Source organism: Drechmeria coniospora, chromosome 02, assembly GCF_001625195.1.
Source record: "Drechmeria coniospora strain ARSEF 6962 chromosome 02, whole genome shotgun sequence".
NCBI classification, from domain to species: domain Eukaryota; kingdom Fungi; phylum Ascomycota; class Sordariomycetes; order Hypocreales; family Ophiocordycipitaceae; genus Drechmeria; species Drechmeria coniospora.
This window is the reverse complement of record NC_054390.1, coordinates 9,323,700-9,340,235: the sequence shown is the minus strand read 5'-3', so window position 1 is coordinate 9,340,235 and position 16,536 is coordinate 9,323,700. Positions and strand designations below refer to the sequence as shown.

The window sequence follows — 16,536 nt, the reverse complement described above, 5'->3', positions numbered from 1 at the left end:
GTGACCAATTCTAGCTGACAGGGTCAGGCAATTCCACAAAGTGGCCTTTGAGTCTCTGGAAATGGCGGCGACGAGACAGGCAGCGGATCGGTCTCTGGCTTCTTTTTGGGGTTGCAGGTGCTGGGTTCAGATCGATTCACGATGGAGGTTATTATTGATACTCTGTAAAAAGAACCGATACGATTAGTAATGACGACAGTGCCAATTATCCAGGGCCATTTACGGAGTACTTGTTTCAGGACTCCGTACTCTGTACTTAAGTAAGTACTGATGGAATGTCAAATTATTACTATGGAGTGCGCTGTAAGTACTTTCGAGTCGCTGGAGGAGCAAGGTAATAGTGCCCGAGTAGTAAGTACTGGCGTACCGAGTATAACTGAAGCCGCTGTAACAGGCGCTGTATCATCCTTAACTAACCAGCCTACAGCGGGGTGGTGGCCTGCAGTTATAGTTACCTGGCTGTTGGTCAATGATGAATGTGCAAAGGACCTTCAACGTCAACTTGCCCGCTCCGCCATCCTTTCATTCATCCATCATCCCGCTCAAGTCGTCCACAACAGACGACGGCGAAGACTCATCTCGGCCAGCCCTCGGATCATGTTCCGCTTCCTGTCCCCTGTCGCACGCGTCGCCCATGCCAGCCACAACACCCTCCCCGCCTCCGTACCAGTAACCCGTCCGTGTCAGTACACGACGACTGCCCTCCGCGAGGCAAAGAACCTCCCCCCCCGGCCCAAACCGCCCCCCGATGCCGAGATCGACGAGTCTTTCCTCAAAGGCAGCGGACCTGGTGGCCAAAAGATTGTTCGTCTTCCGCCACCCTTCCGTGACTCTCCTGCCGTTCCTCCTCCTTCCCCGTTGGCTAAACTCTCCCCTCTGTCCCTCGGCAGAATAAAACAAACTCGGCCGTTCAGCTGAGGCACGTTCCGACCGGCATCGTCGTCAAATCACAGGCCACCCGCTCCCGCAGCCAGAACCGCAAGCAGGCGCGCGAGTTGCTCGCCCAGAAGCTCGACGATTTTCTCAACGGCCACCAGAGCCGCTCCTCCATCGTAGGCGAAGTGAAAAGAAAAAAGGCGGCGAGCGCGGCAAAGAAGAGCCGGCGCAAGTACAGGAAGCTCCATCCTGAGCAGGAGACTGGCGAAGGCTCCCAAGAATCCGTCGTAGAGGACCTCGCCGCGGCCGAGGACGAGGCCAAGGGCTCGGGAGGCCAGTCCGAAGCCGAAGCCGAAACGGTAGGGGCTGCGGTGGAAAGGAACAGTAGCAGCAATCAAGACAAGAGACCGTGATGCGAAGCCGCCTTCGGACCGCTGCTTGACATGGCGAGTCTCGTCGAATCAGTCCATGCTGGCTGCGGTGCACTGTCACACAGACTTCCATTGCACGAGTCTAGAGCGAAAGGCAAAATAACAAAGTACTTGGATGATCAACCTCGGCTTCTACCTTCCTAGGCCCGCATGTCCCGTCCCGTCGCAGCCCGTGGACTGACCCGACCACCTTGTGTCCTCGAAAAAGGCAACGCCATCCCCTCAACCATCTCGAAAACTTTTGGTAAAAATGAGACCCGGTTGGGTTGCTCGCGAGACCGAAGGGGCTACGCAACGGCCACGGCCCCCATAACCTTGTCGCGAATCGGGAAGGGGAGCGTTTCGCTGCTGCATCGCTGTCACCGTCTCCGTCAGCGCCGGTCGGGCGGGCCACGGTGGCAGGTTGGGGCATCCTCACCTTAGAAGCACTTGCGGTGGACGATCGAGGGGCCGCTCTCGTCGTACTCCTGCTTGGAGATCCACATTTGCTGGAAGGTGGACAGCGAGGCCAGGATGGAACCACCGATCCAGACCGAGTACTTTCGCTCGGGAGGGGCGATGATCTTGATCTTCATCGACGAGGGGGCCAGCGAGGTGATCTCCTTCTGCATACGGTCCGAGAGACCGGGGTACATGGTGGTGCCACCAGACTGCGGCTCGTCAGTTCACCGTCGTTTCCTCGGCGTCGCGAGAGGTTGCTTACCATGACGATGTTGCCGTAGAGATCCTTTCGGACGTCGACGTCGCACTTGATGATGGAGTTGTACGTCGTCACGTGGATGCCGCCGCTCTCGAGGCCCAGGACCGAGGGCTGGAAGAGAGCCTCGGGGGCGCGGAATCGCTCGTTGCCGATGGTGATGACCTGGCCGTCGGGAAGCTCGTACGACTTCTCGAGGCTCGAGCTCTGAGCGGCCGTCTGGATCTCCTGCTCAAAGTCGAGGGCGACGTAGCAGAGCTTCTCCTTGATGTCTCGGACGATTTCTCGCTCGGCCGTGGTGGAGAAGGTGTAGCCGCGCTCGGCGAGGATCTTCATGAGGTAGTCGGTGAGATCGCGGCCGGCCATGTCAACGCGGGCAATGGCGTGGGGCAGGGCGAAACCCTCGTAGATGGGGACGACGTGGGTGACGCCGTCGCCGGAGTCGAGGACGATACCCGTCGTGCGGCCCGAGGCGTACAGGGACAGGACGGCCTGGATGGAGACGTAGAAGGCGGGCGCGTTGAACGTCTCGAAGACGATCTGCGTCATCTTCTCACGGTTGGACTTGGGGTTGATGGGCGCCTCGGTGAGGAGGACGGGGTGCTCCTCGGGAGCGACGCGCAGCTCGTTGTAGAAGGTGTGGTGCCAGATCTTCTCCATGTCGTCCCAGTTGGTGACGACACCGTGCTCGATGGGGTATCGGAGGGTGAGGATGCCTCGCTTCGACTGGGCCTCGTCGCCGACGTACGAGTCTTTTTGGCCCATGCCGATCATGATGCTGAGCCTCGGTTAGCCGAGCGGGCGGGTGCCGACGACGCGCGCGTGGCGCGGCCAAAAGGAGGCGAGGCCCGAAAAAAAAAACGTACCCATGGTGACGAGGGCGACCGACGATGGAAGCTGGACGAGAAGCGGGCCATCAGCATCGTCGCGGCCGTGGCGGAGGTTCTTGCCCGGCAGAGCCAACAAAACAAGCTACGTTGCCGTTGGGAGCTGATGGAGCACAAGTGGGGTACTCACGGAAAACAGCTCGGGGGGCGTCATCACCGGCGAAGCCGGCCTTGCACATGCCCGAACTGTCGTCGAGGTCAGCTTCTTCCGATTCCGAGCTTCAGGGTGCTCGCCGTCCGGGCCTCGGCATCACGGCCATGCCGATGCCACGAGCGTCGTGTGCGCCGCGGGGACGACGGGTGCGAGCGAGGCGGCCATGGGGAGGGCGGGGAAGCTTACCCATTGTCGATGACGAGGGCGGCAACTTCTTCTGCGGCCACGAGATGGATCAGCAACGGAAAGGCCATGGATCCGACGACGGTCGGACGCGCGGCATGGGGGGGAAGGGGATGCAGGTGCGGTGTCACGGGCACGGAACGTACCCTCCATGGCTGTTGAGTGCGGTTGACGGCTGGTTGGGGACGAAATTTAGCAGGAAGGTCGAAAGGAGACGGGGGGCAGCGGCGGTCGAGGCTCACGTTTCGGGAAAAGTTTGCGTGAGTGATGGAGGAAGAGTCGTGGGACGGGCTCGATGGTGGAAGGCTTTGGAGAGTACGGGGGTGGGTGAGGTTGAAGAAGGAGAACCTGCTGGTGTGGAGGGGAGAAAGGAGGGAAGTACATCCGCTGGGGGGGGGGGCTCGCTGACGACGGCCCATGTCACGGAAAGTTGTGGGCTCGAATGGGGGACGGTGAGACACCGCCTGCCGGGTTGGGGGGGTGGGCGGGCAAACGGGCAGAAATCAAGGGGGCACAAGGAACAGGAGGAGCATTCGTACGTACAGTGTGTGGGTGCAACAAGTAATACAGTACTCCGTACTCCGTATTGTACTTATTGTACAGTACCTAAGGACCGTACAGTAGGGAGTACATGTACAGGTACTTTACATCTGCGGAGTACATTCATTAACACGTAATTTACATCTACAGAGTACATGTTGCAGGTACTTGAAATCTACAGAGTACATGTTACACGTAAGTACACACAAGAACGAGTAGCGTCGTCGGGTGTACAGTATTAGCATGGTACCGTACAGTGCTGCCTGCCTACAGTACAAGTACTTACTTACACCTACAGGTATTAGTTGTACAGTACATCATGTGCATGTGCCGCGGAGAACAACGTTGTACAGTAGGGGCACTAATAGGTGTAGGAGTACCCGTATGCATCATGCGTACTTGCACTGTACTTGTAGGCGAGGTGGTGCTCGTATTGGACGTTTGGTGACCACCCATGGGCCAATAATTGTGGCTGGGGGGAACTTGGCACGCCGACAGTGGACCGTCGTCCCCCATCGTCAGCTCTCAGTGGTAGCAATCAGGCCTCGGCGACGCACCATCGTGTCGGGCGACAGAGAGCTGCCTGCTGGGTTCCATCTTCGCGCTCTGCAACACCATGCATGCCTAGAAAGACGCGTACGCATGTGTTCTGCGCGCGCGATGCCGATGGAGGTACCCGGAACAAGTGTCCCGCCAGTTCGTCTGTCGACACGTACTTGCGAGACAAGCGCAAGGTGCTAACTGGTAAGGTACCTAGCAGTGTTCATGTGCCGCGGTGTGGTGTTGGTACGTAATGATTACGATGTATTATTGGAGATGGGCACCAACATTCTGTACACCTACAATCAACGAGTACTGGGTGTCAAGTTAGCGGTGGTACCGTAGACTGTAGCAGGCAGTATTAAGTACCCTTGTAATGCTCCGTAGTTGCTTGTGTACCCACCTACTCGTAGTATGCACTTGCAACTACAGCATGTCGGTAGTATTTATCGAGTTGAAACCTGGCACGAACCGACGTTGTACAATGGTATTAGGTAGGTGCAGTACAAGTACTTGCGTAGCTCGTCATGGGCATCTGCAATCCGGTGTCCATGGCAGTCATAATACCGAGCTGCATATGTGCGTGTCAGATGCCGCCTAGTCTCTGTACCAGGTGCAGGACGTTGAATCTGACCATGCTTCGCAATGCCAGCATCGGTAGTCGGTACTAGAAGAGCCCAGCGCAGCAAGGACATGTCACGACAGCCAGTACCTCGAAAGTTGGATCCTACCTTTGTACGCACCAAGTTGGCGGATCTCGTTGGCGAGAAGTTGGACATCGTGATGTGAGGCTCTCAACACGTACCTGGTATGCACGCGCAGGTCTCGCTTCTCGCTGGCAACCGGGAGGGTCGAACGCTACACCATGGCAAGGGGCAAGGCGAGAGCCAACGAGGGAAACATCGACTTCGAATTCATGTTCGATGACAAGGGGTAATTTGGCGCCATCGATTGGTTGGTGACTCGAGGTTTGGGTGTGCGACATGCTCGAGAATCATCATCTCCAGCTAAGATGGCTGTCTCTGGAGTAAGACACCGGCGCTGGGGGCCGCCTGTGCCGCATGTTCCCCGTCTCGAGTTCCTAGGGCAGGGATGTGGTAAAGGCACGGCCTGTCCACTGGACATGATGCAGGCATAGATGCCGTCACCTCATGCCTACCCAGTAATTGGGAGTGAGGACCGCAACCCCCCCCCCCCCCCCCAATGAGGGGGGCCGAGGCTGCCATTGGCATAGCTTAGGGAGGCGGCGCAGCGCATGACAACGCATAGAACGACGGCAAAGCGCGTGGCGCCACTCCTTTTATTCTGCTGCCTGAGAGCCCGAGCAACGGTGATGCAGAATTCTCGATAGGAACGTATTGCCGCCATGATAAGCATCCATACCTGGCGTCAGTGTGCCTCGGACCGCCGCCGGATCTGGAGGGACATGTTTCAGTCGCCCAAAATATGCGAGGCAAACGGTGTGCACACGCGAAGCCTCAATTCCTCGGCTCACAGTTCTCGATGGAACGACGGCGAGAAAACTCGTCCATCGTTCCCTGTGGCCGGTCCTGAGACGTCGTCGTGTACACGTCGCGTATGGTACAACACCCCATGAGCCGATGAACAAGCCTCTCGTCCTATACACGGCAACGCTGGTTGTTGACGAGGCGAACGAATTTTGTTCATTCGGCGCCTTCGCATTGGCCACGACGCCTCGGAAAGCAGTCTCTTTTTTTTTCACAATGAATTCGATGGAAGCAACCGCGGCTGCTGGTTCGAATGTCCGGTGCGTACACTTTTCGCCGCCTGTGTGAGGCCGGCAGAGCAATCGAATTCGAAGGTTGGCCTCTGGTCGAACAAGGCAGCACGGCGTGCGTCATCATTTCGGCAATGAGCCCGGCGACTGACTCCTTGCCTCGCCAAGGACGGCCATTTCGGTTCCCATTTCATGGGTTCACCACCGAATCTGAGTTTGGGTAGAGTCTTGATCCCATCTTGGCTGGTGATGGCAATCGATGAGTACTCGGGAGCCGTACGTGTCTGCTCCGTACACAGTAATAATCAATACTCTGTTCATGCAATTACACGTAAGTACGGAGTACTTCAGTACTTGATTCATGTCTTGCTTACGGAGTACTCCGTATTAATACTTACTTACCTACGGATTACATGTACATGTACTGTATACCCCTACCCTACCTGTAAACTGTACTTCATATAGAGTACGGAGTACAACTACTTGTACAGTGTGTAAATACAGGTACGGACGGCCAACGCAAACACACGGCACTAAGCCGTTTATGGCTCCGAATGGACCCTTCGTGAAGATTCCAGAATACTTGGTCGACTTCACCCCGACGACAAGAAAATCAAAGTTCGCAACGGCATAGTACCTGGACGTTGGTTGACCCTGCAACGACACAAGGCTGGCAATCCAACTGGACAAATCCCTCTACCGTTGAAAGCAAACAAACAGACACTTGCCGGCGCACAATCAACATGGGGGACAAGCGCCTAAACGAGCTTCTCCGCTGGAGCATCGAAAACACGCCGACGGCCAACGACTCCTCGGCGTCGCCGGCGCAGCCCGCGGGCACCAGCAACCTCACGCCCGAGATCATGGCCGCCATCATGGGCGGTCCCTCGGACGCGGACCTCATGAAGGCCTCGATCGACGTCATCTCGGCCCCCCTCTCGGACGACGTCTCCCTCGAGGACAAGCTCGTCGCGTTTGACAACTTTGAGCAGCTCATCGAGAGCCTCGACAACGCCAACAACATTGCCAACCTCGGCCTCTGGACGCCGCTGCTGGAGCAGCTCCGGTCGGACGAGGCGGAGCTGCGCAAGATGGCGGCCTGGTGCATCGGCACCGCCGTCCAGAACAACGAGCGCACGCAGGAGCGGCTCTTCGCCGTCGGCGGCCTTGCCCCGCTGGTCCGGATGGCCGTCGGGGAGCAGGAGCACGTGGACGTGAGGAGAAAGGCCGTCTACGCCCTGAGCTCGGCCTGCAGGAATTACCAGCCCTCGATGGACCTGTGCGCCGAGGAGCTGACCAAGGCCGGCCACGCGACGAGCACCGTCGACGCGACGGACATGGCCGCCGTCGACGAGATTATGCATGCGCTTCGCGAAAAGGCCAAGGCCTCTTGACAGCAGTTTTCTTGCCGTGTTCATCGTTGCATTGCATTGGACGGCGTTGGGGCGTCATTGAGCCATGCGGATCGGTCCCGGAGCGGAAGCAGGTGACAGTACGTACTTGCTGTAGATGATGATGATGATGATGAGAGACCCGCACGAGGAGATACTTAAAGTACAGCGTTTACAAGTACATGCATATTCGTACCCTGCATATTCGTACATGCATATTCTATGCCACATCTTCCCACGTCAAAGGTTTATTTTCCCATCGCTTCTGGTGACGGTGCATGTGCGAGCCGCTAATGCGTAATCTTGCCGTGAAATGGGAACCCCAGCGCCTCCATCAGCAGGCGTCCTTGCCTGTCCGACGTGCCGGAGGTGTGGATGAAAATGTGGCAGCCGGGCATCAGCTTGGGCGGGTACATCTAGCAGCACGTCAGCGCGCACGTTCGTCCGGTTGCCTCGACGGCCCTTTTCCTCGGAAGCTCACGTCGTAGTTGAATTCGATCTCGGGGAAAAAGGCCATCCACTCGGGCTTCATGCCAAAGGCGAGGTTGCCCGAATCGTCGCCCGTCGTCGCCTTGATGCCGGTCCAGTCCTTGATCTTGGGGAGAACGAGGGTGACGAGCTTGTCGACAAACTCGTAGGCGGCACCGCCGCGAAGCGTCACCTTGGCGCCCGTCTTGGCCCCCTTCCGAACGCCCCACTGGAGGACGTTGTGCTTCACCGTCGTCACTTCGGGGTAGGCACCGGTGATGGCCTGCACGGCGGCGCGGGCGACGTGGAGATACTCCTTGTTGTCGGCGGCGAGCGGGGCGTACGAGTTGACGGTGACGGCTTCGATCTCGGGGATGTTGTTCCACTTGATGTCACGCTCGAGGATGCCGAGCCGCGAGGAGCCGCCGCCGCGGGGTCCTCGGCGCGGGCGGTTCTTGTGATACGGCGAGGAGCCGTCCCACTCCCTGAGGTTGCCCTTCTGCGACTCCGCCGGCCGCGAGCCGGGCGGCACGTGCGTGTAGGTGAGGGTCATCAGGTCGGGGGCAATCGTGCCGTCGTACGTGTGCTTCAGCCGAGGAAAGTTGAACGGGCCCGGCACAAAGTCTCGCGCCGTGGGATCCGAGGACGGAGGCATCTGAACGGGATGAAGGGGTCCGCGATAGTACTTTGGCGGGTGATACTGGTATCTTGGTGGTGCCTTGTCAGTCGAGGCGGGGGCCGGGCCGAGTCGACACTTTGTTCCGGGCACCTACCGGTTTCCGGGGAGCCGACGCCCGTTCGCGTCGGCGTCCCGCGCCGCCATGAAGGCCTCGGTCGTCTTCTGGTCCGGCGCGGGAGCGGTGAAGGCGGTGGTGGATTCGAGCTCCGTCAGGTCGGCGTGCGGCACGGCACGAGCTTGGCCGACGCCGGTGGACGCGAACCTCCTGGCACATGCCGGCGCCACGCGCAGGTGCCACGACGCTCGACCCAAGGCCCTTGCTTGGCGAGAGATGTCCCGGGCGGCCGCCATTGTGCCTCGTGACTGTGTGGTTGGGCGGGAGAGATGAAGCTGCCGATGATGGGGAAATAATTTAGAATCGGCCTGTGGCTGGTGACGGGTGAGCCACATGGGCGACGGGACATTTGCGAGGACATGTGGCTGTGCCAAGTGCTGCATCGTGGACCTTGCCTACCCTGCACGGCCTACCTACGTATTGACGAGCGCGGTTGTGCACCGCAACAACCCCTCTTCTCGACGTATCAGGTAGATGCTTGTGCGTGGTGAAATTCCATTCAACCGAGACCTTTTGGTTGACGAGGCACCTGAATCGCTACATTGTTCATCTTTGTGTTGATGTGCGGCAACGACTGCCAACCAACTCGGTTCAAAGGACCATACAAGGAGGCAAGTGCTGTACGGTACTGTAGTTGATTACTGTAAGCACTATAAGTAGGAGAGACACCTGACGGCATGGGGTCCCATGTACTGTACAAGTACGGAGTATATGTACAGAGACCGTACGGAGTACTTACTGTAGTATTGTATACAGTTGGGTGACAAAAATGTCGATTCAGTTTGTAGGAATAGTGCTACCAAAACTGAATCGTCACCTTTGTCAAGTGACTGTACACTTGGTGCAACTGCTTGAGGCTTAATAATGTACATGTACATGATCAGGCGCTGGCTCGGCGTGTCCCTCTCGTCCAGCAAGGTTGGTCTTCAAAAAGTGTCCGGAAACAGACAATCAACAACTCCCATGACGCCTGGCCATTCATCAGTACGTACAGTCACGACGCCAGGAATTTTTGTCAAGTACCACGAAGGCCTGATTCTCATGTCGACAGCCCAGTCTGTTTGTGCACGGGAAACCTTGGGTCTTTGGTCTTCGTCTACTGACATGTACAAGTACTTGTACCGCACGAGTCGCACAAGGGGGTGTACTTACAAGTAATGAATACGGCCAGGTCACTCCTTTGTGTCACCTGCAATGCCTACCTACATGTACTTCGTACGGTGTACTTACTTACAGACTACAACTATTATTAATTATTACCTAGTACTCCGTACTCCGTACTCCGTACTTACCTAGTAATTACATACCTAGTACTTACCTAGAATACTTGGCTATCCGTCCTTGGTGAGACAGGACCGATAGACACCAATACTAGGCACCTAGTACTTACTTATGGTTACCTACTCCGTACATGTACAGCGCTCCGCAGATAGGTTGCAGGCAATACTACCTAGTAGGTATTTACAATTGATACCAACTTCCCTGCTGTACTTGCATGTACTTTGCAGTAGTAAGTACTTATTATTACTCCGTACAGCATGCTTACAGTATCCATCACTGTAGTTGTACAGTACTTACACCCACTCCGTCCTACTTGCGTGCAGGATAATACTCGGCACCTACAAATAGACATGGGAACAACGACCTGTGCCGCAAAAATCTCAACGACCGCTGTGCATCCCCTGCCATCTTCCTCCTCCTGTTCGACAATCCCCCTTCCGTCGTCGACCAACCTCGAATCACCTGCTGGTAAGTGACTTGCAAGTACCAACCATCAGAATGTAGGCACTGCCGCCTGGTCACACCGGCTGTGCCGTATCGGTTCCTGCTAGTGGGTTTACGTCGAGTTTCGACGCCTAGATTAGCGACGACCTGACCTGGCTGGCGAAGCACCTTGCTGCTAGTGCTAACCTATTGTGCCGTACTAGGCGCCGCAGTTCTACGACCATCACCCTAGTGTGAATAAGGTTCTGGCGAGTCGGCGAAAGCTTTCTTCATACATGCGCTCCGTGCTGCATGCAACAAGGTAGGCAGGTATCGGCCTGCCCAGTAGCAGTTCGTCCTGCCATCCCCAGATTCAGCCTGTGCAGGCCGGCGAGGTTGTGGGTGGGCGCTCCATCTGCGTCGAGTCGGCCATCGTCTCCATCGGTCCGCTCAGTGGCCCCCCCCCCCCCCATAAGGCCTCGACCTCAGGACGACTTCTTGCAGAGCCCGGCCCATCCTCACGTCCCGACCGTGTCCCGTAACGCCATCAACCGCACACGCATCGAATTTCGACCTATCCGCCTTGAACACCGTACTCGAATATACAACTGCCGTGTCGTACAGCCTCGCGTTGCGTCGTCCAGCTTCCTTCGTCTGCTCGTCCCCCTCGTCGTCGTCGTCGCACCAGCCCACCCCGCCAACGCTGCTGCTGCCGCTGGCCGCCCGTCGGGCCTGGTTTCGCTTCCCGATCCCACTCGCCTCGTTGCGCAGCCTGAGAATGGGCATCGTCAAACGGCCTCCTCCCTAGCTGAGAGTCCTGCGAGGTTTTGCCCTCGCTCGAGTCGTCGAACCCGACCTCCACCCGCTGCCGGCAGCGACACGACGCGAACCATGAAGGAGTTTCCGAGGAAATTCCTCAGTCTCCGCGACAAGAATGGCTCCCATCGACGCAGCAAGTCGGTCCCGCCCGGTGCCAAGGAAAAGGTACCGATTCCCTTCCCGCTCGCCCCTTCACATCGTCGTCCTCGCCCTCGGCCGAGCTGGCACCCGGTGGTGGACGGGGCAGCACGCACCGTCCGCCGACGTCTCGCTCTCTCATTTCGCTGACCTCTGCCTCTTGCTCTCCCGCACCAGAACCATCCACTGTCCGCCGAAGCCTTCAGAGCCATATTCAAGCTCGACAACTCGAAACAGGCGGCGAAGCTCGAGGCGGAGAGAGAGCTGGAAGAAGCCAAGGTTCGTGACCCGTCGCTCGTTGACCTCTGCCGCAGGGCCGGCCGTGGCTGACCGCCGTCATGTCCAGATCGTCGAGATTCACAAACGCCTCGACCTCCTCAATATCAACGACGTTTCTTCCGACCACATCCGGGACATCATGGCCACCAAGTTCGCCGAAGGCGACTCGGCGAGGACCGTCGAGTTCATAGACATTGAGCAAAAGGCCCAGGCCGGAATCGTCGTCCCCTACGACCCAGCCACCCACATGGTGGGCGCCGAGAACCGAGAGAGCGTCACCTGCTACCTCGACGCTCTGCTCTTTGCCATGTTTGCCAAGCTCGATGCCTTCGAGTGCATGCTCAAGAACGACTTCGCCTTGGACGATCCGCGGTACAAGCTCGTCAACCTCCTCCTCATATGGGTCAACATGCTGCGGTCGGGGAAGCTGATCCGCACCGACTTGGTGAGGCCATGACCACGACCACCACCTTCCCCCACCCGCCCGTCGGGCCTTCATGCTGACCCGGACCAGACCAAGCTGATGCAGGATGCACTGGCCGATTGCGGGTGGTCGGATGCTCGCCAGCTCGAGCAGCAGGATACTTCGGAAGCCTTTGCTTTCCTCACCGAGACGCTGCAGCTTCCTCTGCTGTCCCTGCAAGTCGATCTGTTCCACCAGGGCCGCAAGGACAAGGACGACCACAAAGTCGTCTACGAGCGGCTGCTGAACCTCGCCGTCCCGCTCGACCCCGAGGGCAAGGGTGTCAAGCTCGAAGACTGCCTCGAAGAGTACTTCAATGCCCGCGTGGACGTGCTTCGGGATAGCGACGAGGCCAAGAAGGCGAGTCTGGACGACCGAAAGGCAGATGACCGCCCCGCACTTGTCCAGCAGACAACCATCCGCCTCATCAGGAGCGAGGTGGGTGCCCCGTCAAGTCCCGTCGTGACCTCTCCCACCGGCCTGTCGACATCGGCGAAGCTCCGGGGAGAACCGACGGAGCGCTTTGACTCGCCGTCCTCATGCCAGCCTGTCGAGACGAATGGCGCTTCTGGAAAGGGCGATGCCATCGATGACGTTGTCTGCGAGGAAGGCGGCGCGTCCCAACAACGCCCTCCAGCAAGGCACAGGTCCACCAGCGTCATCCAGCGGATCCTCATCGACGAACAGGGGCGGCCTTCCCATGAAGGCACGACGTTCAGCAAGTCCGGACGCAAGGGTTCCACTGTCGTGAAAGCGGTCACGATACCTGCCTGGCAGTTCTTTCGCCTCATCCGTAAGTTCTTCCCTGCATGGACTGGTCGCCGAGGGCCCCGACGGTGGCTAACGCACCGAGAAGCGTGGCACGCTCTCACCTCGAATGAACCTCGGAACGATGTCGAGGTTGCCATGAACTTTGACCAGAGACCCATCGTTGGCATCTGCCTCAAGCGTTACGCCATGACCGAGTCGGGACAGCCGCGGCGTCTCAACACATTCATCGACATCCCCGACAGCTTGCGCTTGCCTCACTTCATGCTTGCCGGTGGCCCGGCGACGCAAGAGGAGGCTGGACTGAGCACGGAGTATAAGCTTGTACTGCAGTCCGTAGTCTGCCACCGCGGCGATTCCCTCCAAAGCGGCCACTACATCGCCTTCGCCAGGGTGGCGCCGAAGCTTCTGACTGGCAATCGCCGGCACGATTTCGATCCTCCACCGGATTATGAAGAGGCCCGATGGGTTCTGTTCGACGACCTCGAAACGGAGAACCGCGTCACTTACGTCGATGACATCAGGAAGTCTCTGAGAAGCGAGATGCCGTACTTGTTGTTCTATCAGGTCGTCCCCATGGTCGATCTGGAATGCCCCTCGACGGGAGACACGGAGACGGAACCGCCTTCGTATATAGAGTCGAAATCCGGCGGCGAGATGATGTCTTCGAGACCAGCCGTCGACGTGGACCTGCCCGGTGGCGGAAAGTTCGACGACGGGAACGGAGAAGATGGGGCCAAGGCGGAGGCGGCCCCATGGAGCCAGCCGCCTAGCATCAGGCTCTCCTCGGAGACGGGCACTCCGCTGAGGATGAACGTCGAGAAGCCCTTGGCCGGCGGCTCGTACGCGGGCTCCACACCCGGAGGCTCCCGTCGCCAAAGCATAGTCTTCACCGACTCGGGAGCGGCGACTCCCATCATCACACCCGACGCCGACTCGCCCGTGATGGTCCCGGTGGATGAGACTACGGTGTCTAGGCTTTCCCGAGCTGCGTCTCGCTTCGCGCTGCGACAGAGTCGTCCGGCCAGCCAGCCAGGCGAGGGCCGGCCCAGCTTCTCCATGACTCGCCTGGGGGGGCTCATGAAGGCGAGCAGGGAGCCGTTGGCCGACACCAGTAGCCTGAACATCTCGACAACCACCTCGAACGTCCCGCTCGGCTCCGACGCGTCCAACAAGCCTCCCGACTCACCTGTCGACGGCTATAAGCCGCCGGGCTCGGTCAACAGCACATCGACGAAGCACAAGAGCCACAGGTCCAAGGACAAAGCGGCGAAGCAGAAATCTCCCGGCAATCAGCCCGAGCGCGAGTGCTCCGTCATGTGACCCCCCCGTCTCCCATTTTCGGGGGCGACCACACCACGTTGGCGTCATCCACAGCACAGCAAGTGTGTACGGGAGGCTGAAACTGGCCGCCTTGGACGAGCGCATGTATTATTTTGCCATCCGTTCCATGGAATAGAGGACGTGAATCGCATGGTCTAGGGAGACGCACTGCCAAGGTGATTTGGATGGATGTGCACAGTGGAGGAGGGACGATAAGAGGCTCGGCAGGCTGATGGGGGCAAATGTTCTGGTCGGGCTTGCATGGATTGATTGGGCTTGAGCGATACCACGGCGTTTCAGCGAAGCGATGCTGTAGGATAAGGGCTGCTACTTACGTGATACCGGCAGTGTTACACTCCGCCCCGGTGAGGCTGGACTGCTTTGGAGCGAATGATACCTAGCATCGAATATTAAACAAGGCATGACCGTCATGACATCGCATCACTGACATCGCATCATCGTCAGGAACGTCTGCGGAACGTTCGATATCTTCTATTCCCCTCTACACTAAAAACAATTGCCAGGCTGCCACCTCGTGCAGCACTCGGAAGTCACCTCGTGCCTGTCGGAGACTGGCGAGACCCCCTCTTACAGTGAAACCCACAAATGACGACATATTGCCATCCGGGGCCACCCGCCTTGGATGATGATACCCCGAGATATAATGTACACAGTAGGATGGTTGGCGGAGGACCAACGATGCAAGCAATGTCTGAAGTCCATGGGTCCAGAGCGCCGCCGCCCTGTAGTGTTTCCACCGACAAGAGGTGCGCAGAAGTCTGCGGATCTATTGATGTGAAGCGTCCACGGAGATTCCATGGAAACGATTTGCATATGGAGGCGTCGGGGCTGCACCGCGTCGATCGAGGAAGCTGGAAGCAGGGTCAAAGGCGGGGATTGAAGGAGAACTGGGGCGAGCTAGTAAGACATTGGTGGGAGGAAGGATGAAAACGGCGCATCCCCAGGTCGAGGTGTTGGGCCACCCCGGATTATCTCATCGGTCATGAGTAGAGTGTGTAGGCGGCATGCCATCATCATCGTGTTCGAAGAGGCTTCTAGAAGGGGATGTTGGGAGGGGTTTGGGCGCCCATGGCTTCCTGCTGGTCCTGCAGCTCCTCGGGGGCCGCTTCGATGGAGACACCGAGGCCGAGCTTCGCTTGTTGCTGCGCACCGACGAGGTCAGCCAAGCACAGTCTCGGGGCGAAGAGGGGGGGACGAACCGTAAAGTGGTCGACGTCGGCGGCAAACGTCATCATGACAGGTGGCGCCACACGCTGCTCCAGCAGGCAGCTCAGCTTGCCCTTGGAGTCGACCTGGGCGCGAAAGGTGGACATGCGGAAATCGTACTTGGCACCAATGGTGGTGACGCCCTCCTTCTGCAGACCGCCGCCCATCAAACCACCGGCGGCGGGGACGAGACCGAGGGTCAGGTCGACGCCGGCCTGGACCTTGTCGGAGAGCCTTCGCCAGTACGACGTGTTGAGCGTGCCCATGGCCGCCTGCAGCTGGGCCGTGGCAACCCAGTCGTCGGCCTTGTAGCGAGCGCAGTACGAGACGGCACATTCGGGGCCCTGGGTGAGGGCGGGTCGCTGCCAGAGAGTTTCCAGGCCGACGGCGAGTCTCGAGGTGAGCGATTGCAGGTAGCTTCCGATGTAGATTCCGGTCACGCCGCCTTCGAGAAACGAGGGGTTCAGCATCTTGAGGGACGCGCTGAAGTCGTCGCCCGTGTACTCGTGTTCAAACTGGGCCATGTCCTGGCCGCCGGGCGAGATGGAGAGCTGCGACTTGGAGACCAGCTTGTCGGACCATCGGAAGTTGAATCGGCCGGAGAGGGAGCCCTCGTTGTCCACGTTACCCTGGCAGAAGATCTGGTGCGAGGGCACTGGTCAGCGTTCAGAGCTCGGGGAGAGCGCAGCCAGTGGCATGGCAACGCTTACCTTGCCGGTGCCGTACATGGCGGCAAAGGTATACGGGTTTATGCGCTCGCCCATGGCAAATTGGTGAGAGACTTGGAAAAGCGGTGCCATGCTGAAGATCTTGGTGAGATCGGCACGGATGCCGGTGAACATGAAATTGTTGAGGAAGACATCGCGCTGGACCTCGCGGGAGAGCGTCTCGATGGTGCCGGGGTTGGAAAGCCCGAGCTTGGACCTACGCTCGGAAAAGGAGTTGAGAGCGTCCCCTATCGTGACGGCGATCGGATTGGAGAAGAAGAATGAGCGTATGGGGTCGAGGGATGACGACGCCATGATGGCAGCTTGATCGGCTTGACCGAGAACGAACGGGAACGGTCCCGGGGGGGGAGAGGGGGAGTCGCTGAGACCTCGGGGGCGAACTCGAAAA

General features: G+C 58.5%; 6 protein-coding genes across 6 annotated transcripts; 3 read left to right on the top strand and 3 right to left on the bottom strand.

Annotated features, from left to right (window-relative positions):
• Positions 1 to 597: 597 nt before the first annotated feature.
• DCS_05686 (peptidyl-tRNA hydrolase domain protein) lies at positions 598 to 1,289 on the top strand (the record flags this gene model as incomplete). The annotated part of the gene is made up of 2 exons (XM_040802988.1): positions 598 to 804; positions 891 to 1,289. 2 exons carry the CDS (start codon positions 598 to 600, stop codon positions 1,287 to 1,289), a joined length of 606 nt encoding a protein of 201 aa, XP_040658021.1.
• A 437-nt stretch (positions 1,290 to 1,726) lies between these two features.
• On the bottom strand, positions 1,727 to 3,647 carry DCS_05685 (actin; the record flags this gene model as incomplete). Its single annotated transcript, XM_040802987.1, has 5 exons — positions 1,727 to 1,957; positions 2,011 to 2,782; positions 2,871 to 2,901; positions 3,022 to 3,077; positions 3,232 to 3,647. The coding sequence occupies 5 exons, from the start codon at positions 3,645 to 3,647 to the stop codon at positions 1,727 to 1,729; spliced, it is 1,506 nt and encodes a 501-aa protein (XP_040658020.1).
• A 3,142-nt stretch (positions 3,648 to 6,789) lies between these two features.
• On the top strand, positions 6,790 to 7,440 carry DCS_05684 (uncharacterized protein; the record flags this gene model as incomplete). Its single annotated transcript, XM_040802986.1, has 1 exon — positions 6,790 to 7,440. One exon carries the CDS (start codon positions 6,790 to 6,792, stop codon positions 7,438 to 7,440), a length of 651 nt encoding a protein of 216 aa, XP_040658019.1.
• A 287-nt stretch (positions 7,441 to 7,727) lies between these two features.
• DCS_05683 (uncharacterized protein) lies at positions 7,728 to 8,935 on the bottom strand (the record flags this gene model as incomplete). Its single annotated transcript, XM_040802985.1, has 3 exons — positions 7,728 to 7,853; positions 7,919 to 8,612; positions 8,679 to 8,935. 3 exons carry the CDS (start codon positions 8,933 to 8,935, stop codon positions 7,728 to 7,730), a joined length of 1,077 nt encoding a protein of 358 aa, XP_040658018.1.
• A 1,395-nt stretch (positions 8,936 to 10,330) lies between these two features.
• Positions 10,331 to 14,193, top strand: DCS_05682 (ubiquitin hydrolase family protein; the record flags this gene model as incomplete). The annotated part of the gene is made up of 5 exons (XM_040802984.1): positions 10,331 to 10,448; positions 10,858 to 11,477; positions 11,538 to 11,639; positions 11,707 to 12,084; positions 12,154 to 14,193. 5 exons carry the CDS (start codon positions 10,331 to 10,333, stop codon positions 14,191 to 14,193), a joined length of 3,258 nt encoding a protein of 1,085 aa, XP_040658017.1.
• A 1,055-nt stretch (positions 14,194 to 15,248) lies between these two features.
• DCS_05681 (mitochondrial import receptor subunit TOM40) lies at positions 15,249 to 16,442 on the bottom strand (the record flags this gene model as incomplete). Its single annotated transcript, XM_040802983.1, has 2 exons — positions 15,249 to 16,061; positions 16,131 to 16,442. The coding sequence occupies 2 exons, from the start codon at positions 16,440 to 16,442 to the stop codon at positions 15,249 to 15,251; spliced, it is 1,125 nt and encodes a 374-aa protein (XP_040658016.1).
• Positions 16,443 to 16,536: the final 94 nt, after the last annotated feature.